Below are 23479 nucleotides of genomic sequence, written 5' to 3' on the forward strand. Positions count from 1 at the left end.
GCCCACTGTGGGAGGGACTATTTCCTGGGCATGTGATGTGAACACCAGACTGCACGAGCTAACACCCTAGTTTCTGCTGTCTGCCCAGACGGTGTTCCCTGGCTAGAGGCAATGTTGACAGAATACAACACAGGCCTATCTTCAAGTTCCTTCCCCAAGGTCTTTGAGTGACAGACTGTGACCTAGTTGGGAGTATGCAGAGGTCCGTGCCCAGTGCTGCTAGAGACTGTGCACTCCAGTGCGCCGTGCCCTGATGTGCGATTAGGCAGCCAGCACAGCATGTCATCAGGCCTGCCTCCCAAGAGCTCTGGTCCCTTCTCCCGAAGTTTGTGGCCAGCAGAAGCCAAGGAGTGGACAAGACCACACTCAAAGTGAAAACTGGAGACCCCGTATCATGAAACAGCTTTTTACTGTGCTTGCTGATTGGCTCAAGTGGGAGAGACTCCAGCAAACAAAGTCTTGGCACCAGCTCCTCAGAGGCCATCTTGGCCGTCTTCTGTCCCCTGTATCGGTCTGCTAGTCCCTGGGACGGCTGCTGACAAGAGCTTTTCTATTCAACTTGTTGCCAACTTTCCTGCTACCTCCCCAGCAACTGTGCAATGAATGAGCCCTAAAATAAAGATGAATTTAGTCTGCCTTTAAAAAAAAAAATAGACTGTGCCATGAAAGTGTAAATCATGCACATCCTCTCCCCCTCTAAATTGCTTTCAGGACAGCGACAGAAATGAAATGAGACCACACACCAAAGGCAGTATTTCTTGCATTCACCTAGGAGGAGCTGAAGTGGACAGAGACACGCCCGCTTGTTGTTTGTTATGAGATTTTTATTCTCTATCACAGATGAAGAAAAGCATATGTGTATTTTATTAGATAGGCAAAACTCCTTGCAGTTATGTCTTATATAAGGCAATATACATCTGTAGTAAATGGTAAAAAAACTAATCTTCCAGTGGAGATCCATGTGTCTTTTTCTTTTTTCATGCTTTCACGATTGCCTTCCCCAAATTTTTTCCTTTCAACATTCCCATGAAGGCTGCTGGCATCTTTTCAAATCCTTCAAGGATGTATTCATGATACTGGATTTTACCCTGTATCAAAACAACAAATATTATAGGTTGGTCTCATTTTCCAAATGACAGTCTCTTCTCATCCTAGCAGCGAACTTATCAGATACACCATGAGAGAGTCTCATGAAAGTCTGAGAGGCAGGCCCTCTTTTCCATGGATGACAAGGTCTATGGACAGAGCGTATATAACACATCACAGCGTAAGAACAGGAAAAGTGGTACCAAACAGGCACAGTTAAGCAATTCCTAAGTACACTGCACAGATGAGTTTAACAATGCAATGATCTCAGAAGAGATGAGTAAAGAAAGGCACTCTCAACAGATGCTGTTGTCCTTACAGCTAGAGGCCAAGTGACAGGAAACACTATACTTCAAGTAAGGCCTGAAGAGGTACAGCCTGTTCAGGAAGTGTAACTCCCACGGGGTTTCACACCTTGCTCCCTCTCCTAACCCAGGTTCCTTCTACCTGTTGCCAGTGACTGAGGAGAGAAAGGTTCAAATCAAAGATTTCCCACGTGCTTTACATGTTCAAGGATGTTTTGTTCCGTTAAGACATGGTTTAGCTATTGTAATCTCGGTTGGCCTAGAACTCTTGGTGCTTTCACCTTCTTAGATTACAGGCCTTCACCACTCCACCCAACTTTAGGGTTTTTGTGTTAAAAGGGTCTTATGTAGAAACCCAAGCTCCCTGATAACTCTTTCACAGTATCGTCCAGTGATGGCTGACTTACAGACTTACAGCCATGCCACGTATTTGAGGTCACTCAAAAAGTAAGAAAAGTGGAATTTGAATGCCTGACTTGAAAGTCCCAGCTCGTTCCTACCCCTAAAAGGACAGAGACCTGCGAAGATAGAAAGCTAAAACCTGCTGTGATGCTTCAAAGCCCAGCATGAACACCGCTGTGGGCTGAACTATGTCCCACTCGCCACTGAAACTCCTTAGCTGAAGCTCTAAATGCCCCAGTACCTCAGGGTGTAAGCATCTCCTAAGACAAGGCCTTGAAAGACATAATTAAAGTATAACGAGATCATATGAGCATGCGGCAATCAAATACAACCGGGGCCCCTTTAGAGAGTAAAACAGAAATCCCCAGAGAAGACCACAAGAAGATGCAAGAGGGGCAGCCGCTGAAGAAGCGAGCATGCTGGTCCTCGGGTCTCAGATGAGCAGCCTCTAGAACTTCAAGAAAAGACGTTTCTGCTGTTTAAGCCCCTCGTGGTGCTTTGGGATGGTAGCCCCTAGAAAGATAATGCAAATACTAGAAGAGTATTTGTTTTTTTGTTTTTTTGTTTGTTTTGGTGTTTCGCTCTATAGACCAGGCTGGCCTCGAACTCACAGAGATCCACTTGCCTCTGCCTCCCTGAGTGCTGGGATTATAGGTGCACACCACCATGTCCTGCTACTAGTGGATATTTTAATAGTAAGGAAAATTAAGGTATAAAATGAGGGTATACGGAAGCTTCCTCCTGTATGGCCTTCCCAATTCTTGTCAATCTGAAATTGTGCTAAAATGAAAAGTATGCTTTTAGGTTGGGTGTGGTGTGGTGGTGCACACCTTTAATCCCAGCACTCAGGAGGCAAAGGCAAGCAGATGGATCCTCGCAAGTTCGAGGCCAGCCTGGTCTACAAAGTGAATCCAGGAGAGCCAGGGCTGTTACACAGAGAAACCCTGTCTCGAAAAAAGAAAGAAAGAAAGAAAGAAAGAAAGAAAGAAAGAAAGAAAGAAAGAAAGAAAGAAAGAAAGAAAGAGAAAAAAGTGTGTACTTTTATTTTTTCTAAAGCTAGGGTTCTCGGTGAGGAAGAAAGTTTGCTTAGCATTACGTGAAACCTTTGGACTCAGTCCCAGCATTGGGCTGGGGAGTAGGTGGTGGTGGCAGGAAGCAAAGAGATGTCTTAGGAAAACATTAAGACAGCTCCACTTCATTTAGCAAGAAGACTAAGCAGTGAGGGAATGTGATGGGCCAGTCCAGCAAACACTCCACATAGCCAAGTGATGCCAAGAATCCACCTTAGACTTCCCAGTGAGAGGCATATCCGTGACCTTGACGAACACAGCTCTGGCTGAAGGGGGTGAGTGTAATACCACTCCAGGCACTTTGTCATGAAATAGATGCATCTGAATTGCAATGAAATTCGGAGAGGCTATGGGCATGGTGGCACATGTCCCATAACTCTGCCTTCAGGATCCTGAGACAAGAATAGCATGGGCTTTACAGATCAGCCTGGGATACACATGACACACTGTTTTCATCACTGTCTTCACTCCCAATTCCCAGACAAGAAATGAATATTTGTATTTGAAAACACTGATGCAACAGGCAAGGAGAAACAATGCAGGAGATAAAAAAAAAAGGGAAGAGCTCAAAGATTGCAGGTTACGAGTTGCAAGACCCCGTGGGAGCGGGTGGGTAGTTGGAGTCCCCTTACCTCTGAGACCCAATTCATCAAGTCTGTCAGAGCCTTCTGACGGACATCCCCCTGCCAGCGAGTAACGATGAACCCCTCCATGCGGAGTTGCTGATAGATAACGACCTCTGGGGGTGGGCCTGGAAAAGGAGGGCGCATTTGTGGGACAGGGTCCATGGACGTATCCAAAGTGGGAAACAGGTGGTACCAGTCACTGTCATGGTACTCCAAGCACTCCCCACCCATGCCAATTCTGTTTCCTCCTCTCCCTTCTGATCCTCTCGGGGCTGCTGCCTACCACCGCTAACTGTGTGGTGGGGAGAATAGCGGCCCCAAAGACTTCCACAGCACAAACTCCAAAGTCCATGAGTATCTTACATCCCATAGTGAAAAGGAGAACAGTGAGACAGAAGGCTGCAGTGGGAGAGAGCAGGATGCACTCACAACTCTCCAAGAGTCAGCAACTCCCCGAGAGCCAGCGGAAGATGCTAAAGAAATGGAAGAGTGCGAGGAACTGAAACAAGGCACCCTTGGCATCTTGAGTAACTGGTGTCCCTACAGGCTGACATCCACTCACTGCTTTGGAGAAAGTACCATTCGTAGTCAGGAAAATGAAGCCTTGTCTTGAACCAATAGAAACTAGCACAGGATGAGTGACATATGCGAACATCCCAGAATGAATGCATTAAGTCGGAAAGAAGGCCACAGTCAGACCACCTCCACGGCATGGCGCTTCTTCAAAGGCTCATAGCAACCTTATTTCCTTTTGTGTTAAAGGTTCAACCCGGGCTAGGGAGATGGCAGAGTCAGTAAAGTGCATCCCGTGCAGGCGTGAGAACACTGGTTCAGATCCCCAGCACCCATGCAAAGGCCAAGCATGGTGATTTGACTCTGTAACTCCAGATAGAAGGATCCCTTGAACCCACTGGCCAGCCACCTAGATGAATTGGTGGCTTCCAGCTTCAGTGAGAGATAACAGTCTCAAAAAAATAAGATGAGAGCAATGGGGAGGAGCCCCAAGGTTGACTTCTGGTCTCCACACGCCCCCACATACATGTGTACCCACCAACACACATACACCTCTCACACCTCACACATACACAAAGGTTGAAACTTTCATTTCCTCATCTTGAAAGAGACTGAGATAGTACCCAGCAATGTTGATTTCTTTCTTTCTTCCTTTCTTTTTTGTTTTGTTTTGTTTTGTTTTTTTTTTTTTTTGGAGTGCAACAAAGCAAATATGGCTATAAATTGGTGGCAATAATGACTTGTCTCCAAGCTCTACGGAAACTGGAATGTGCTAGAATTTCTGGGCCTCCGAAGCAAGGCAGGATCCCATCTGACTAAAATAGACAAGGTCAGCTGCCATCTCTAAGATCTGTCTGAGTAACTAAAATTCCAAAGATTAATTGATACAAAGACTAGATTGAATTACTATGTCCAGAAATATTTGGTTGTACTTATTTAGACTAAGGTTAAGAAAGTGTACCCCGGAGCTCTTTGGTTGGCAGGCAGATAGTTTCCCATGCTTCCATCTTAGCATTAATTGCAAAAGAAGATGGCTGAGGGGTTTGTCTCTATCGATAGGAGTGCCAAGTGAATCTGGAATTTCCTGTGCTATGAGATTTTATTCACACCAGTCAAGTGCAGAACAGACGAAGTAACCAGTAGTTCTGCGGTCACCCTTATTCTGATGATAGACACAAAGATTCCTTTTTCTTCTTCTTTCTCCTTGGTGACCTCAGATAAATCTGTTATCCTGATAACAGAGCAAGGAACCTCCCTACGTGAGGAGTCATCACACTAGGCTTTCTTTTGTGTCAGTCAGCCATCTTGTAAGAGGGTCACACAAGATCCCTCAGAGGCCAGAAGCGGGCTTATGGGGCTCTGGGTTGATACTGCTTTTGGACCTCTGGTGGTGTAAAGAGAAGGAGGGGGTGATTTCAGTACAGGAGAGTGAAGAAGGGAGGGAAGAAGACCACAAGAGGAAGAAAAGAGGCCCATGAAAGAGTGTGGGCAGCAGGAGGACGGGAGCAGCCATGCCTCTCTCATACTTAGGGAAAACTGTCAGGCCACATCAAATAGATAATCTTGCTGCTCTAGAAAGCGTGGCCCACACCTGTGAAGGCATGGCAGCCAGCCCGTCCTTTCCCCATATCTGTGAGTCATCCCTTGTCCAGCCCCACCCCCACCCCCACATCTGCAGGAGCCCAATACCTGGAGGACATGGACCAGTGCGGTTGTATTGAGAGATAGCGCCACAGATGGCAATTCTTCCAAATGTCTTCATCTGGGATATGACAGTGTTTGAAAACTCTCCACCTACCTAAGTAGACAACCAAAACCAGAACAAAACAAAATTACTTTTAAGAGTCCATTTAGAAGAATCAACAAAATTAATTGAATCAGGGCAACAGTTGTAATGATTGCAGCTAAGCTATATCAGAAATGGACTTTTCCAGGAGGTGGAGGCAGGAGGATCAGAGCTTTAAGGTCATTCTCAGTTATATCAGGAGTCTAAGGCCAGCCTCAGTCACATGAGATAGTTTGCAAAAAAAGGGACATTTTCATTTGACTTCAGGAACATACTTTATATAGCATAAAGTTAATATGTGAAATATTCGGATCTTCTGCATAACCCAAAAGTCTCAGTATCACATAATCTGCAAGTATGTGGAAATACACAAAAGGCATTTGAGGAACAAAGCCACTTTCAAATTTCAAAATATACTGCAAAGCACAATCAAAGCAACATGACAATAGAAATACAGGTCAGTGCAAAGGAAACCAGTGCATTTACTATCAGTTGGTTGTCCACAGGAATGAATGCCAAGACAGTTCATGGGGGCCGTGGGGGGCCCAGGGCTGGAGGAGGATGCGTGAGTCTTAGCAGCTGGTGAGGAACTGCTTATCCACGTGGAAAAGATTAGAAATGGCTCTCCCTAAACTTTACACACAAATGGATATGTGATACGGACAGGAACATCAGAGCTAACACCTTAAACTCTTAGTAGAAGCAAAGAAGTAAATATCAGTGACCCTGCCAGGCAGCAGTGGTAACACACACCTTTAATCCCAGCATTCGGGAGGCAGAGGCAGGTGGATTGCTGTGAGTTCAAGTCCAGCCTGGTCTACAGAGCAAGTCCAGGACAGCCAAGGCTACACAGAGAAACCCTGTCTCGACAAACCAAAAATAAAATAAAATAAAAAAGATATCAGTGACCCTGAAACAGTCTCAGACAGCACAGCAAATGCCCAAGCAACCACGGAAGTAATCGAAACGCCAGCGTTTCTGAGGATACGGCCCAGAGAACGAAGACGGCCGTGGAAAGCGCATTCACTCCATCTTCATACACACAGGGCTCCCTGTCTGTGAACTTGCTAACATTCACCCGTGCCTTCCAAACGGGACCCAGGTCATTTGCAGACACAGGCATTCCCAGCAGAGACTGAACACGCAGGGTGATGCTCTGCCTTCCTGTCGTACAGTGACAACCTTAGGACGGGGACGGTGGAGCCCTGGCTCTGGGCAGGGTGGAGTGGAGAAGGGATGTCAAGTTTGTGGGCTCAAGGGCAAGTTACATAACACTTCATCGTAGTGTGACACTTCTGAGCCTCGTTTCTCCTTTGTAAAATAAACAAGCTACGAAAAGAGGGGCGGGGAGGGATTTCAGATTATCATCCACACGAGAAATGCTCGTGTGTAGACATTTCTCCGAGGAGCCATGGTTCAGTGTTCCTGGTGACTTTATAGAACACAACTCCCATAAATAATGAAAATTAACTACAATGAAGAGACACGTACTGGCATAGGATAAAGAACTCGGATAACGGCGAGGGGAGTAGGGTGAAAGCGGGAAGGAGGGAGGGATGGGAGGATACAAGGGATGGGATAACAATTGAGTTGTAATCTGTATAAACTGAAACTTAAAAAGTAAAATAAAATAAAATGAAAATAAAGAAATAAGGTTGAAGTGGGGGAAAAAAAAAAAAAAAGAACACAGATAACCCAGTAGAAAGCTAGGCAAAAATTCTGTGCACATTTCCCCAAACATGATACACATATGTCTATGAGCAATCTTCAGTGCCATTTGTCACAAGGAGATTTAAGTCAAAACCACACTGATACCACTTTAAACAGACTAAGAAGGGTGAAAGAAAACCAGCGATTATAGGTGGACTTAAGGCTATGGAAAAATTCCAACCCTTTGAGACCACTGGTGGGAATGCAAGACAGTGCGGTCACTTAGCAAAACTACTTCGGCAGTTTCTCAAAATGTAAACATGAAGTTTCCATGTGACCTAGCAGTTCTTCTCATAGGTAAATACCCAGGAAAAAAAGAAAACAAATTTAAACAAAAAGCTGTACATGACTGTGAGAGTAGCATTATATAACGGTCAAAAAGTGTAACAAGCTGGATGCTATGGGCTGATGAGTAGACGGAAGATGTGGCATATCCATACAGTGAAATGCTATTCACTCATTAAAAAGAACAAAATACTGACACCTACGACAACATAGACGGACGTGAGATCATTGTGCTAAGTACAAAAGCATACATTTTTGAGGGGAAAAAAATGGGAGGGTGACTGATGATTAACATTTCTTTGGGGAATGATAAATATCCTAAAACTCTGGTGATGTAGATAGTTTGCTACTGAAAATGGTTAAGATCTGAACTCTAACTTCCCTTCTTCTGCAGAGCTGGGATGGAGTGCAGGGCTGTGTACAAGGTAGACAGCAGCCCTATTACTGCGTTATATCCTCAGCCTAAAATTATACAGTTTGCTTGGTTATTCATTACTCAATACGGAGGATATAGTCTCACTATGAAGGGCAGGCTTGCTTTGAGCCTGCTAGCCTCCTGCCTCAGCACTGTGAGTGTTGGGACAATAGACATAGCTACCGTGTCTGGCTATGCAGTTTAAATGAATGAATCCCACAGTGTGTACATCATGTCTTAACTTTGGAAACATGTTCCTTTATGTAATTTTTTTTATTGGTAAGTCATATAAACTCTGGTCGCACTTACATTATCAAAATAGCAATCATAGCCACCAGGAGAGGCTGTTCTCAAAGCTTCTTCCAGCGAATTTACCGTCTTGTAGTTAAAGGCAGCATCGAATCCAAGCTTCTTAAGATAGGCAACCTTTTCGTCAGACCCTGCTGAACCAACGACTTTGCAGCCCTACATGGGGTCAAGATAGTGTGGACCATTAACAAAGCAGGAGCATGGCCCAAGTCTGCTCTCCCGGTCTTACGTAATCGGGTTACTCAAGAACACACCTTGTCCTAGTCACTCTCCACTCTAGGACCAAACACCTGAGAAAACAACTTAAAGGAGGAAGGATGTATCTTGGCTCACAGTTTGGGACATTTCACCCCATAGTCACCTGGCTCCATGTTTCTGCAATGCATAGTGCGTTTATCACACCAGAGGACATGGCCTTAAGAAAGCCACTCAACTACGGCAGCCAGAAAAAAGAGAAGAGACAGAGACAGACTAGAGGCATCTAGAACAACCTTCAGAGACACAATTCTAGTGACTTGCTCCTTCTGACTAAGTCCTTGTCTAGCTTGTCCCATCTACCATCAGTGCTATTCAAACCGTGAATCTGTCCGTAGCTCACTCCATTGATGAGGACAGAAACACCTCCACCCCCTACCCAATCACTTCACAAAAGTCCCACCTCTGAAATGGGATGAAGCCTTCAACATATGGGAACAAATTTCCTCTCCAAACCATACTACACCTCATACTCGTGGAACTCAATGGACCCTGAGGATGAGACTGGTCCCTAAGGCAGCCTAGAACCCAGCTACAGCTGGCCTGACCATTAGCAGATCCCATCCATGCCTGTTTTGTCTGCAGTTCACTGCGGCCTGCTATTTTAATAACCTACTCACTTCACTTCCTGGGTTCTTCACTGCAGAACACCTCATTTCCTCCAAAACCATATAGCCTAACCTAGGTTCGTCTTTGTTGTTGCTGTGCTTTAGGTGTGTGTGTGTGTGTGTGTGTGTGTGTGTGTGTGTGTGTGTTGTCCACGTGCCTAGGAAGGCCAGAAGAGGGCATCCTCTAGAGCTGGATATACTGGTGGCTGTGAGTCACCATGTGTGTGCTGAGAACTAAACTTGGGTCCCCGGAAAAAGTAGCAAGTGTTCTTGAGTATTGAGCCATCTCTCTGGCTCAGTGTTGTGGCTCTGAACATCATTTGTGTGATATCTCTCTCTCTCTCTCTCTCTCACTTTTAAATTTTTATATTTAGTATTAATCATGTATGTGTGCTCATGACTATGGGCACATATGTGCAACAGCACAGATAAGGAGGTCAGGAGACAACTTTGTGGAGTTCACTCCCCCCTTCTCCTTGCACCTAAGACCGAGCTCAGGACATCAGGTAGGTACAGCAAGCTCCTTTACCCATGAAGTCATCTCTCCAGGTCTCCATATTTTTAATAAAACATTCACAATTTAAATATTGGAAATACTTCTAATTAATTTTATAAATCTAGCTTATGCTGAATATAGCTAAACATTCTGAGTTCAGAAAAAGAAAAAAAAACAAAACCTTCAAATCAAACTCACATGTAAAGACAGAGGAAAAATTCTCTCTAAGTGTTATCAAATCAGAGACTGGGGTGTATCTCAGTGGTAGAGCCTATGCTTAGCATGTACTTGACCCTAGGTTTACTACCTGCCTTACCCCAAAAGCTACTAAATCAATTCCAAAGGTATAAACTATTTTTCAGATGCTAGAATGATGTTGGAAGACAAATGTAACTCACTGGATGTAAGCATGGCAAAAGCTGAAACAGTATTTATAGGATTCAGCTTCTTTTCCCACTTGTGTATTTGCTTACCTAAATATTTTCTAAAAATCTCATTTGTGTTCAAGCTCCTATTAGTAATAGAGACCTGCTCTTGGCTGTTAGATACAGTCCTACATTCAACTCTACTCCACTTAGGTTGTCCTATAAGAATATGTCCTAAGTCTTATACAGAAGCCTTTGGCAAAGCTACATCACCTAGCTAGGTCACCTGAGAGCATCCCAACTATGAGAAACCGAATCCCAACCAGGTCTTAGCTGCCTGCTCTCCTGCACACTCACCGTCTGTCTGCAGCCCTCCTGCAGAGACCTGCCCAAATTAGAGTCTACTCTCTGCTTACAATTCTACTCCAGGAGCTAGCTCATCCCAAACAATGGCCCCTCCATGTAGGCATAAGGTTATTGTATAGTTTAAATTCTGATTTCCTGTCTAATGTTGGGTAAACTCTGCTCTTCAGTTGTCCCCCTGTTATATCAATAAAGCATCTTACAGCCAATGGATGAGCAGGGGAGAAAATAGGGCTGGACTTCGGCGAGCCAGGTATGGGGAGGAGTTAGGAGAGGAAGCAGGGGATTCAGAGGTCCAAGGAAGATCAGAAGGAAGGAGCTAGTGCAAAGGAAAGCTACAAAGTCCAAGTATTGCTGGGATGTTGGCTGGGAGTTACGACAAAATAGCATAAAGGGTTAAGAACAGACTTAAACTGCTCAGATTGTGTTGTGAAGCCTTGTATTACAAAAGAGTCTCAATTATTTGTGCGATAACAGGGTTAAGAAATAAGCTAAGGGAAACAAATACTGTTTATAAAAATAACTGTTTCACCACCGCCCTTTGCTGATTGCTCATTTCTTCCTGGTGCAATAGCCTTTGCAATGAAGCCATGTGGGTGATGACTCCTGGTTTGGCTGACCTAAAGTCCCTCTGTAAAATTCCTGGGACAATGGTGAAGGACGGCAATTAAACTGAGCAAGAGAATAACAACCACAACAATAATAATAATAATAGACAATAATGCTGACTACTCAGTAGTCTAGATGGGCCCACTCCCGGCTTGATATCTGCAGCGTTATCAGTTAACACTGGTCGGCTCATCTTTACTATTCCCTTTTCCTCATGCTCCCCTTTGTCAACCTCTGACTTCTAAACAAGTCCCAGCAGGTTGCTTGTAACCCCCTGTGAGTCCAGAGAGTCCTCAGCAGTCACAGCTGCAGTCTCAGTGCACACTGTGGGTCTAGCAGAGGTGTGGCTAGAGGAAGACGCTTACCTTGAGCTTAGCTATCTGCCCCACAACGGAGCCCACTGCTCCTGCTGCTGCATTGACCAGCACTGTCTCTCCACTCTTCATGCCACAGATGTCAAGCAGGCCAAAGTAGGCAGTGAGGCTAAGGAAAGAACAAAAGGATGTGTGGATAACTGTCACTCTTTTCCTCCTCTCCTCCTCCTCTGCTATTTGCCCTGTCTTTTATATTGCAATCTTGGGCTGGAGAGATGGCCCAGAGGTTAAGGGCATTGACTGTTCCTCCAAAGGTCCTGAGTTCAATTCCCAGCAACTACATGGTGGCTCCCAACCATCTATAATGTGATCTGATGCCCTCTTCTGACATGCAGGTGTACGTGCAGCCAGAGTATTATAGATATAATAATAAATAAATAATTTTTTAAAAAATTGCAATCTTCCTACCATTCCACAAGTGCTAAAAAAACATACATTACATACCAAGACAAGTTCACAGACATAAATAAACAACACACCCATACCTATATACCCCAAGATCATCAAGTAGGCTATGCTGCTTAGACTATGCACCCCGGGAATCTGTCTGGCTCCACCTCATCAACACTGAAGTTACACTGCATCCAGCTTTTAAGGGGGTTCTGGGGATTCAATTCAGGTCCTTAAGAACTTATGGACTGAACCATCTCTCCAGGCCTGGAGAGCAGCATAAGACCAATCAAGATCAAGAAGTTGTTATCCCTCGTCTGCCAGCATTGCTCTCATACCAGCCCTTGAAACTTTGTATGGAAACCCTGAGCTTTAAACTTGACTTGATAGGAAAATCCACTCTGTTGAACTGAAGCACCAAAATACTAAGCCAAAATAAGGTATTGGAATAAAATGAGTTCAGTAGTAAGAAAAAAATTTACATCCTTGATTTACAGCCAATGAAATTCGTATGTATTTTAGTGACTATGAAGCCACCTGCATAATTTCTGACAGAGGTATGGTAAATTCAGTGCTGCATGAATGAAGATGTTGGCACGGCTTTAGCCTATTCAGCTTCTTCGTCTATTTAGAGCCATGAGACCTGTTGGGCAGTGACAGGCAGAGATGCCCTTTTTCTGAGGATTGCATACAATTGTGAGCTGCCTGACAGCATGTTGACCAATGGTGGATGGAGCGTGCAGAGACGCTGTGCAGGACGATATCACCTAGTGGCACCACAGAGCTCTCGAGTTTGTATAAGTTTTGTTTACCAATCTAATAAGAAATCTACTCGTGGCTTACTTTTCAGAGCACTCTGTCATCAGAAGATTCATGGCTGCACCTAACACTCCCGTAGCCTAGTGTTTTTGAAAGAACAGACACAGCACCACCTACTCACCTCAGACATTTTTAGATTCCCATGTCCCACCCTAGACCCACTGATTCAAAAATACTGGGCCATAAAAATTCTCAATTTAGTAAGACTCTATGAATGCTAGCAACAGAAAGCCACTGCTTGAGACACAGAGACATTGGAGCTTTCCAAGAGAGTTAGCTTAACTCCAGATGAAAAGCTGCTCGTGTATTTCCTGGTTTTGTCTCTTCCCAGGACCCTGTGTATGTGAGGCAGGCGCTCCATCCCAGGCTGCATCCGCAGCGCCACGTTTTCTGACTGTGTCACTACACCAATGCCAGCCAGCATTACCCTTCATTTCACAGTCAGCTTTAAACTAACATACTGACCTCCTGTACTAAAACTCATTTCCTTTTAGAAACAAAACAGAGGTGAGATGGAAAGGTCAACGAAAAAGAAGTCAGGGGGTGGGGAGGGTGTTTATGCCGCCTTAGCCTAAGGGGGACATAAAAGAATCAACAACTTAGAGAAAGGAAAAAAAAAAGCATAATTTGGACTTCCCCACCCCTTTCTTTTCTTTTTCTGAGACAGATTTTACTGTGTAGCCCTTTCTCTTGCTAGCCTGGCATTTGTTCTGTACACCAGGCTGGCCTCAAACTTAGAGATCACTGTGAGTTCGAGGCCAGCCTGGTCTATAATGTGAGTCCAGGACAGCCAAGGCTACACAGAGAAACCCTGTCTCAAAAAACAAACAAAACAAAACAAAACAAAAGATGAAAATGAGATCATCTGGTATTTGCCTTTCTCCAGGTTCATGTACATTATCATAAATGCCAGGATTTCCTTCTTTTTAAAAAGTATACAGTATTCTTTTATATATAATATTTTCTTTATTTATCCACTATGACTCTCAGTTTGAGCTCCTTCCTTTCTTATTTCTACCATTTTTTTCTAATCAGTGTTTTTGCCTTACATCTCTCTTTGTTGACTCAGTTATAATGTTAGACATTCTGAGAAACAAAACACACCCATGACACGTACCCTGGCATGCCAACTGTCCCCAAAGCCAAAGACAGTGGTAACTTGTCCGGCCACTCTGCAGGCAGCTTTCTCAGTTCACTCCCATCAGAAATGGAATGTGATGTCCAGCCTAATAAAGCCACTACAATGGTCCCTGTTGGGAAGGCTGAGTTCTTACTTTCCACAACTCTGAAAGATAAAAGTACAATAAGATACGTGAGTCAGGAGCTGCGTGGGGGAAATGTTCGCAGAGGGAACTGACACCCTGGGGGAGATCCCAGGCTTCATTCTTAGCCAGTGTGGGAGCATTCAGAGGAGAACATTGTCAACTGGCCCAGTATCACCCCTGTCCCTGCCCACCTCTGCTTCTGGGTGCCTCTCTCCTTCATCCTCTGCAAATGCAAGTATGTGTTCATTTCTTTGATTAGCAAGAAACAGCAAACTTTAGAGAAAGAAAGGCCAGTTATGGGTAAGACAGACTGCAGGCCCAGAAGGACAACCTGCTCTGAAAGAGAAAGATGATTCTAACACAAAAAAATTAAGCAAATGGGAATTTTTCAATTAAAAAATATAAAAGAAAATATCAATAAGCATTTTTCATCGTTTTTAGAAGATTTCTTAAGTAAATGAGATGAAACCCAAGAGCCACAGCTACAAATATCCACAATTGTAAGCTGCGATTGGACACTAGAGAAAGGCAGAGGCCCAGATATTTGTCACACTAACACCCCTGGTACAGGAGCAACCTTTGCAAACCAGGAACGGTCCTATGGAAAAAGTGCGAAGGACACAGACATAACTGATAGGAGAAAACTGACAATTAACTCACAAGAAGACTAACATCACTCATTACAAAAGCAAGGCAAGCTAAACCTGACTGAAGGTCAGCCATTCATCTCGGATTACCAAGACCAATGGCCAAGGAGGGGCACAGGATGAGGCAAATAGGTCCCTTGATATTGCTCAAGAGAGTAGACACCCATCACATCTTTTTGAGAATGATTTGTCAGCATGATTTAAAAATAAAAATATGAGCCAGGCTCACCTGGTTGGGAGCCACGTAGATTAGTCAGTGCACTCCCATGAGGGGTTAACTAATATGGGGACTGCCTTGAATGTGGGCAGCATAGACTGCCAGGCTGAAGGTTCAGATGGGATGAAAGGGCAAAGACATGAAAGCCAGACACCAGTGTGCGCCCCTGCCCCACCCCCCTTCCCTCGCACCCCCCCCCCATCTCTCTCTCCATCCATCATCTATCTATTGTTGGGGGTTGGTCTGGTATTATTCACTCAAATGCTGAATTACTGGCCCCCAAGATTGAGCACATTTTCACATACACCGAGTGATGTTGTGTAAACTTTGCTCGCCAATATTCTCTGACCGGTTAAATAGAGTTGCTGACAGCCCATCCATCGCTGGGCAGAAAAGAAGCAGGCAGAGCTTCCTGGCCTTGGGGTCTGAGAGGGACCATAAAGCCAGGAGGAGAAGCAGGAGAGGAAACAGAAGACGCAGCAGGAAGAGGAGCTGGGAGAAAAGGAAGTCGCCCTGTGTGGACCCTGAGCGTGCGGCCATGAGGGTGGGCGTGACGGAACAGAAGCAGCCCAGGCAGGAGCGACTGTGGGAAGTAACATGCGGTGTGTGGCTGGGAAATCGCCAAATGGCTTAGAGGGTTGATATCTGCCCAGTTATAGTGCCTTAAAGCTTTTATTAATCTAAAAAGTCTCTTGTCTCAATTATTTGGGAACTAGGTAAGGTAGAGAAGCCCTTTAGAGTCTAATACCTCTTCCACAACAATCTATCATCTATCTATCTGTCTGTCTGTCTATCATCTATCTATCTATCTATCTATCTACCTATCTTTTCTTATATGTCTGTCTATTGATATATATATATTCCTGTCTGCCAGGAGGCAAGAAGACACTGCTACAGGCTTCTGCTACCGTTCCTTCCTTTAGGTCACTTCTCTCAGACACTTGGTCACAGCCACACCATCCTTCCTTCTCTCTCAGTTAAGACATTGTTCCCTGGTGACCCACGCAGGCTGGAGAAGGGGCTGCAGTGGACAGACACTGACCCGGCAGGAGCCAGAGGAGACACTCATCTGAACGTCAGGGCTGTGTAAGTACTTACCTGGCCACTTGCTCACCCATCATCTTATCACCCTCCTTCAATATTTTTGCGGCAACTCTGAAAAAGAAAATCCACTCTTAGTGTGCAAGACCGCCTGGAAAAAAAATATCTTGAGGATCAAGCCAAATGGCAAAAGGCTGGGACATTGTGTATAGAAACAATACCCAGTATGCCAGGCCTGCACAACCACCGAGGTATTTCTGCCTTGGATCCCAAAACATGCACTCTATGGATGCATGTGAGACTCTTACCGCTACGGTTTTTATTTTGTCTTGGTTTGGTTTTTCAAGACAGGGTTTTTCTGTGTAGCCTCTGCTGTCTTAAACTCACTTTGTAGGCCAGGCTGGCCTCGAACTCACAGCAATCCGCCTGCCTCTGCCTCCCGGGTGCTGGGATTAAAGGTGTGCGCCACCACGCCTGGCTCCTAGGACTGGTCTTAACTTGTGGTCTTCCTGCCTCAGTGTCATGAGTCACCACGCCCATTCGCCAGTGAACATCATTAAATGGTATTTTTCAACCAAGAGTTGAGTCTTGAATCCTTGCCAACCAGCTATGAAAATAAAATACTGTCTGATGGCTGCATCACTTACTGAGGCTAAAATGTTGCTGAAGCGCCCCTGAAGGACATTTATTCCCACCCTGCCCTCACATGTTTTCTGAGTTATAAGTTTGCGTTAAACATGAACCACATTTTTTTTTAAATGCTGGTGAATATAACGCAAGAAGTTCTGGTTTTAGTCTTGGCAATTTCTGATCAACTATTGCCAGTAGGAAACGGGCAAGCAGATAGCTAGCCCCATCCGCTGTCCCCCAACAGGGTTCCTCTGTGCAGCCTTGGCTGTCCTGGACTCACTTTGTGGACCAGGTTGGCCTCGAACTCACAGAGACCCACCTGCCTCTGCCTCCCCAGTGCTGGGATTGTAGGCGTGTGCCACGTGCCCAGCAAGGGGTTATCTTAAAAGATGAGCTGCAGTGCTTCAAACTATGGACGAACATACAACAGAAGAGGCCGAGCAGGGAACCGGTACCTCATGTAAGGATCCACAGAGAGGAACAGGGCTTCGAGCAGGACCTCTGCAAAATAAAGCATTCGATGAGTGGTTAGAAGACTCAAGACCTTGTGGCTGTAATGCCCTGGCCTTCTGAATACACGAGCCTAGGTTTTCTGCTGTAGGGAGGGAGAAGGGCCTCTTCATAATTAGCTTTACAGTGCTGTGGCTCGACTCCAGAGCGTGTGCGTGTAAGAGAAACTCTCAGCATGAGCCTCCCTCCAGCTCCCCGCCCGTGCTTTCTACTGGAGATAAGAAAGGCTTTCACCGGCTGGAGAGATGGCTCAGCAGTTAAGAGTACTGACTGCTCTTCCAGAGGTCCTGAGTTCAGTTCCCAGCAACCACATGGTGGCTCACAGTCATCTGTAATGTGTTATGGCGCCCTCTCCTGGCCTGCAGGAGTATATGCAGACAGAGCACTATATACATAATAATAAATAATTAAGTCTTAAAAAAAAAAAAAAGAAGGGCTATCACACTTGGCCCAGCCCAGTTGATGACGGCAAAGATGGTGATAGTACTGCCTGTATTATTCCTAGATCCATCAGTTAGCTTGATGTTTTGAGCTACTGGTCCATCCTACTTAGGGTCAAGTTAAGTACCTTACCCAAGGCCACGTTTGTAATCAGCGTGGCACAATGTTCACGCAGTGTCTCAGCTCACTCTCTACTGCTGTGATAAAGATCATGACCAAAACCAATTCGGGAAGGAAAGGGTTTATTTCACCTTACATGGCCCACCATGGTCTGTTAATAACGGCACATCAGGGCAGGAACTCCAGGAAGGAACCTGGGGGGGGCAGGACTGAAGCAGAGGCCATGAAGGAGCTCTGCTTACTGGCTCACTCTCATGGCTTACTCAGTAACTTTCTTATACACAACAGCACCTGCCCAGCGCTGGCCCTACCCACAGTGAGCAGAGCCCTCCTATATGAATCATTAGTCAAAAAAACCCTATAGATTTGCCTACAGGAAGTCTGTTGTAGCCATTTTTCTCAGCTTGAGATTTCTCTTCCCAGACAATGCTAGCTTATGTCAACCTGATATATATATATATAAAGCCCACAAGGGCACCTAGTATTTTATTACCTACCTCTATTAATACAAAAGAAGATGCACTTTGCTAAAGTGACCTTCAACTGTGTATTTTCTGGAACTTTGAGTCCATGTTTTGGCCACTGCAACTTAAAGTCAGACAGTGACCCTGTTGTGGTCGTTAACTGCACCCTATTCTCTTATATTTTTGGTTGTGAGCCTGGCCTTTAACAGCTGAGCCACCTCTCCATCCCTGCATCCTATTTTCAAAAGCTCTCACTCACTGTAACACCCTCTAGACACCGCTCATGGTCTGGGCTCTGGGCACGACTGCTGAACGATGATCATCTCACTGTCAGCCGCAGCAGAGACTCAGCAGGACAGGAGACTTCCTCAGTGTCAAAGCCAGGGAAGGATAAGGCACCCAGGTGTGAGCCTCATCCGAGAAGCTTCCTTCATGGAGACCCAAAATGACATTAAAGCTTCACAGGGAAAAAAAAAAACTAAAAAGGTCTATGGTGCAAAATGAACACAGCTACCCCCTACCACTGTGTGCCCCGCCTCCTGGCCACCCTTCCAATCAGGAAACCCTCTGTGGTTACCTGAAATCATGAGTAATGGGAGGAAGAAGAGGAGAAAGAGGCAGAGGCAGCAGCAAAGAAGAAGAGGAGAAGGAGAGAGAGAGAGAGAGATTTTGCCAGCTCTTGAATCTGGGTAACTTGCTTTGACCCTTGGATTTTTAAGAAAAGCAATATTTGTATAAGCCAACCCTGGGCTCTTCTAGACCCACAGGACCACTACAAGAAGAGGACCCAATCTGGCTGGCCAGAACTGCAGCCAGACCCCAGCAGGAAGCCTGCTGTCATTAGACAGGTGAGTGAAACTAATTCTAAAGCAATTAACCATTGAGCCCAGATGAGACCTACAAAGAACCTACTCCGCTTATACTAGCAATACTGCTAACACTCAGAAGCACAAAGTCCAAAAACAAAAAAAAAAGAATTGTTGACTTCAGGATTCTGGGTTAGACAGCTGATGATACTAGCTGACACGGCCCCTGCCATGTCCCCACTTACCTCCATTTTTTAAAGGTGGGAGCTCAGTGGTCTTCAACTCGAAGTTACTGTCAGTAGGGAAGCCCTCAAAGTGCTTCTTCAGGGTCCAGCTCTTGGCTTGCACCATCGTGATGTGTCTAGAACGTGGTAAGCATGTAATCACTGACCACCTTACAGCCCTAGGCGCGGCACCGAGGCCAGAAAACACAGCCCTGTCACCATTTATCACACTATCATTTTATCGCATCCACGTAGAACTTTCTGGTATCATTCTAAGCACTTCATATGTCTGATCTCATTTTATTCCCATGGTTTTTCTGTTAAGAGTCACTGTCTTGGGAGACAGAGGCAGGGGGATCTCTGTGAGTTCGAGGCCAGCCTAGTCTACAGAGCAAGTCCAGGACAGCCAGGGCTACACAGAGAAACCCTGTCTCGAAAAACCAACAGGCTAAAACAATCTCTCAGGGCAAGGAAAACGTAAAATGATGATTTCTGCCCAGGCCATGCTGGCGTTTCTCTAGGACATTAAACAACGATTGCCGTACAAAGTCTGCAGTCCACCTCTCCTGGAAAAGCCTCAAATACAGGGAAGCGAAGTCCACGCCTTTTTTTCCTACAGAAGCATGGACCTCATAGCCACTAGGGGGCGCAGCTGCTCCATTTCATTTTTTTCTGGTTTCCAGCTTCAATTCGAAAATCAACTAGTTTGTTTAAATTTGTCCCCGGGCAAAACCAACAGACAATCAAAGCTGTTCTGTGCGTAAAAGGGTTTTGTGTCCACAGCTACCCATCATCAGGTGGGACGTCAGTGATTTCTTCAGATGAGCACTCAAGGCTGACCAGTTAGTTCACTATGTCCATCTTGCCCTCGGGGAGACCCTGACTGGAGGGTGGGGAGCCTGCCAATCCGAGCACAGCTCTTCCTATTTACTTGTTGCTGTTTGTGATAGGGGTTCATGAGGCCCAGACTGGTGGTCTTAGCGATCTTGCAATCCGATCCTCATGTGGACTGTCATGTGTGGACCCTCTGCAAAAACAAGTGCTCTTAACTGCTGAGTCGTCTCTCCAGACTCAATTCCCCCCAAGAGTAAGATTTTTAAACTGACAAAGGGGCGGGAGAGGGGGGGTGGAAACACACACTTACCTTGATAGGACACAGTATATGCACTTCTTTAACTTATATTTTTATAATGGGACCTTTGAAATCTGCTTGTTTTTAATTAATCAGTATTGTTGACAGAGACACACTCCTATCTGACTCTGTGCCCTTTCACCAACACTTCTAACCTTTCTCAGCATCTGATAACTATCATCTTACCCCGTATGTCTGAGTTGAATGTGTTGTTTGTTTTTCTGATTACAGCGCCCGGCTGTGTAGCCCAAGCTGACCTTGAATACACTGTGTAGCAGAGGATGTCTTGGGCCCTTTTGTTGACTCTGTTTCTTAGCAATTAAACTTTATTATGTAACCCAACTAGCTTATAAAAGAAGGAAAAAGGTTAAAGGGACGAAAGAGTGAACCTTCCGGTAGCCGTTCCACGGGACGGATCCTTAGGTGTCTCTCTGGCCGGCGTGCTGATCCAGCTTGTCCGCTGCTCCTGCACCCTCTCCCTGCAGCCGACTTTGTTTTTCTTTCTTCCCCAACTCCCTCAGTCACGTGGGGAGGACCGGCTCCTTCTCCCAGTGAGGGTCCATTAGAAAGACAATAGACCAGGTGGGGTTCCCAGGTCTGCTTCCAGAATTCCAAACCCAGGATGGCTCCACTCAGTCTGTCACAAGGTATTCATGGGGTGCCCAAGGGTAAAGCCCACCAAGACTGCTCCCACCTGTGACAAAGCTTACTCCTTCCCACACATCCCCCTTCTCTTTAAAAAATTAAGAACTATAAACACACATATACATATATACAAAATCAGTCAGGTATCAAGTACATAACCAAGTCCTTTATACTAGTTAACCTGAGAAAAAATATTCTACTCTATTCTACCAAAGAGAGTCCCTTTTTTTTTTTTTTTTTTTTTTTTTTCATGAGAAATTTCAATTATCTATCTATAAAGGTGTTTTTAATTCTTAAACTAAAGCTTCTAGTAACACTGTGGCTATCTAGTCTTCAATCCCATCAGAGATCTAAGAAGGAAAATCTATCTAATAAAGGATGTGCTGGCAGGCAACTTTCAAGTTGCATAGGACAGAGAGAGCAGACTGCCTGGATATTCACCGAAGTCTCTCCTTCATTGGGGCAATCAGTCTTTAGCCTTATCGGCCCAAAACATCCAACAAACTGCTTTTTGAAGCAGGAAATCCGACGGTCCGGTCCATCTAGTCTCTTCAAAGCTGGACAGTCAACTTTCCAGCATCACTGTTGATCATTGTAGCCAGTCAGCCTGTCATCAGCAGTAGAGATAAGAGCATTTTCTCTGTCCAGTGACCATTCTATCACCTGCGTCTCTTGAAGCCCCCATCTTCAGTGATGCAAATGGAGAAGCGGCCAGGAGTGGATGTCTCTCTCTGTCAGGAAAGCCCTCATCTTTAAATGCCATATTCTGTGGATCTCTGAAGAGTTTGAAAACCAACTCTATCTATTCCTACAGTTAGCTACTATTTCTATGGAGACATATACAAGAAATTAAACAAACCTGCTCTATGACAAAGTAAGTTAGTATCTAGTAGGATTTCTCTCGTAACTAAATATCAACTCTTATCCCCAATCTTCCTGAACATTTTTTTCCTAAGACATTAGTGGTACTGAATAATAACATTAAATAAACATTGAATAAAATGAACTTAAGTTTCCTAACTAACAATATATAATATTTTGTCACATATAACATACAAATACATAAGGCAAAAATGAAGACAATAGACAATTTAAATTTTATCAATGAAGCAAAAGTTGAAGTCTTAAATTTCCATCAATCAAAAGTCTTAAATTTTCTTCAATCTACAATACCAATGTAAGATTTTTGAAGTTAGTAGATTCAATAATCTACTTTTAGTCTACAAACATGTGTCCGCCCTTCCTTCCCCCCCCTTCCCTTAATATTAAAAGGGATAGAAAGTAAGAGAGAAAGAAAGATAGAAGAAAGAAACCCCAAATGAACGTTTATTAATTGTAACTAACCCCGTTAGGCAAGATGAGCATTGGTAACCCACCAAAAACACCCACTCCACCTACTGGGAATGGGGGCTGTCGTGTTCTCAAAATTACTTTATGCTGTTTCGGAGAAAAAATCTTTTCGGGTACCCTAGAAAATAATATATTGGCCAGTGCTGGAAAAGCTAGCTGTTTTTGGTCCAGTCCTTTGGGATCGATCTTTTTGGCTAGCCGATTTATTGTTAATATGTATGTAAATTTGGGAAGAAGTAGTAGTGCCAGTGGCAGAAGTTCGATCTTTATAATTGTCTTGTTTTTTGCTCTGAAAGTAAACAGACTTTTGAAATCATTAATATGGATGTTAGTACATGTATAATTTTTTAAGGAAACATCAGTTGAGGCACCTTGCTCAGGATGCCAGAGGCATGCTTTTGAGGTTAAATCACCCATGTTGCCTGTTTTGTTTACAGCCTTGTCCTGCTTTTTGTAAATACAGGGCTCTACCTGCAAATACACCAACAGGACAGAAGAGGGCATTAGTTCTCCAAGCTGTAAGAAAACAATGTCAAGTTGTTAAGGACCAGGTAGCTCTTAAGACTCACTTGTTATATGGTCAGATCTAATCTTTATAAGTTTAGTTGGTAGCCATATTTTTTTATTTTTTGTGGAAACATATGTATACCCACGACCCCATCTCAAAACTACCGCAGGTTTTTATTTTATACTTGACAAGTCCTTGTAGAATATTGGTTGACCCAATTTCTCAGTTCTTTCTATCACCCAATGTCTCTCTGCAGCTGACGTCCCTTTATCATTCACATTAAGAAAATTTAGAGTCAACAAAGCATTATTTAATCGGTCCCGGGGTGTCTTTACCCTTTCCTTTTGTTTAATAAGCATTTCTTTTAAGGTACGATTAGCTCTTTCTACAACTGCTTGTTCTGTGGGGTTGTGAGGTATACCAGTAACATGTTTTATATTATAATACATAAAGAAGTTTTTCATCTTAAGGGACACATATGCAGGAGCATTGTCAGTCTTAATTTGTGCAGGTATTCCCATAAATGTCATTATTTCCAGCAAATGAGTAATCACACAGTCAGCCCTTTTAGAACTTAAGGCAGTTGCCCACTGAAAACCTGAATATGTATCAATGGTATGATGCACATATCTCATTTTCTCAAAATTTTGTAAAATGAAACACATCTATCTGTCAAATTTCGTTCCTTTTGTT

At 44.4% G+C, this 23479-nt stretch overlaps 1 protein-coding gene across 1 annotated transcript in view; it reads right to left on the reverse strand.

Moving 5' to 3' along the window:
• Positions 1-803: 803 nt before the first annotated feature.
• Positions 804-23479, reverse strand: part of Ptgr1 (prostaglandin reductase 1) — a 28472-nt gene continuing 5796 nt past the window's right edge. The window contains exons 2-10 of the mRNA XM_051162584.1: positions 19173-19288; positions 17042-17087; positions 16014-16070; positions 13904-14071; positions 11569-11686; positions 8508-8663; positions 5692-5800; positions 3496-3614; positions 804-1088 (exon numbers count right to left, since the gene is read on the reverse strand). Coding sequence (XP_051018541.1) covers positions 978-1088; positions 3496-3614; positions 5692-5800; positions 8508-8663; positions 11569-11686; positions 13904-14071; positions 16014-16070; positions 17042-17087; positions 19173-19278 — 990 coding nt within the window. The 5' untranslated portion in view covers positions 19279-19288 and the 3' untranslated portion in view covers positions 804-977. The remainder of the gene's footprint in view (positions 1089-3495; positions 3615-5691; positions 5801-8507; positions 8664-11568; positions 11687-13903; positions 14072-16013; positions 16071-17041; positions 17088-19172; positions 19289-23479) is intronic.

This window comes from Acomys russatus, chromosome 2 (assembly GCF_903995435.1).
Source record: "Acomys russatus chromosome 2, mAcoRus1.1, whole genome shotgun sequence".
Taxonomy (NCBI): Eukaryota; Metazoa; Chordata; class Mammalia; order Rodentia; family Muridae; genus Acomys; species Acomys russatus.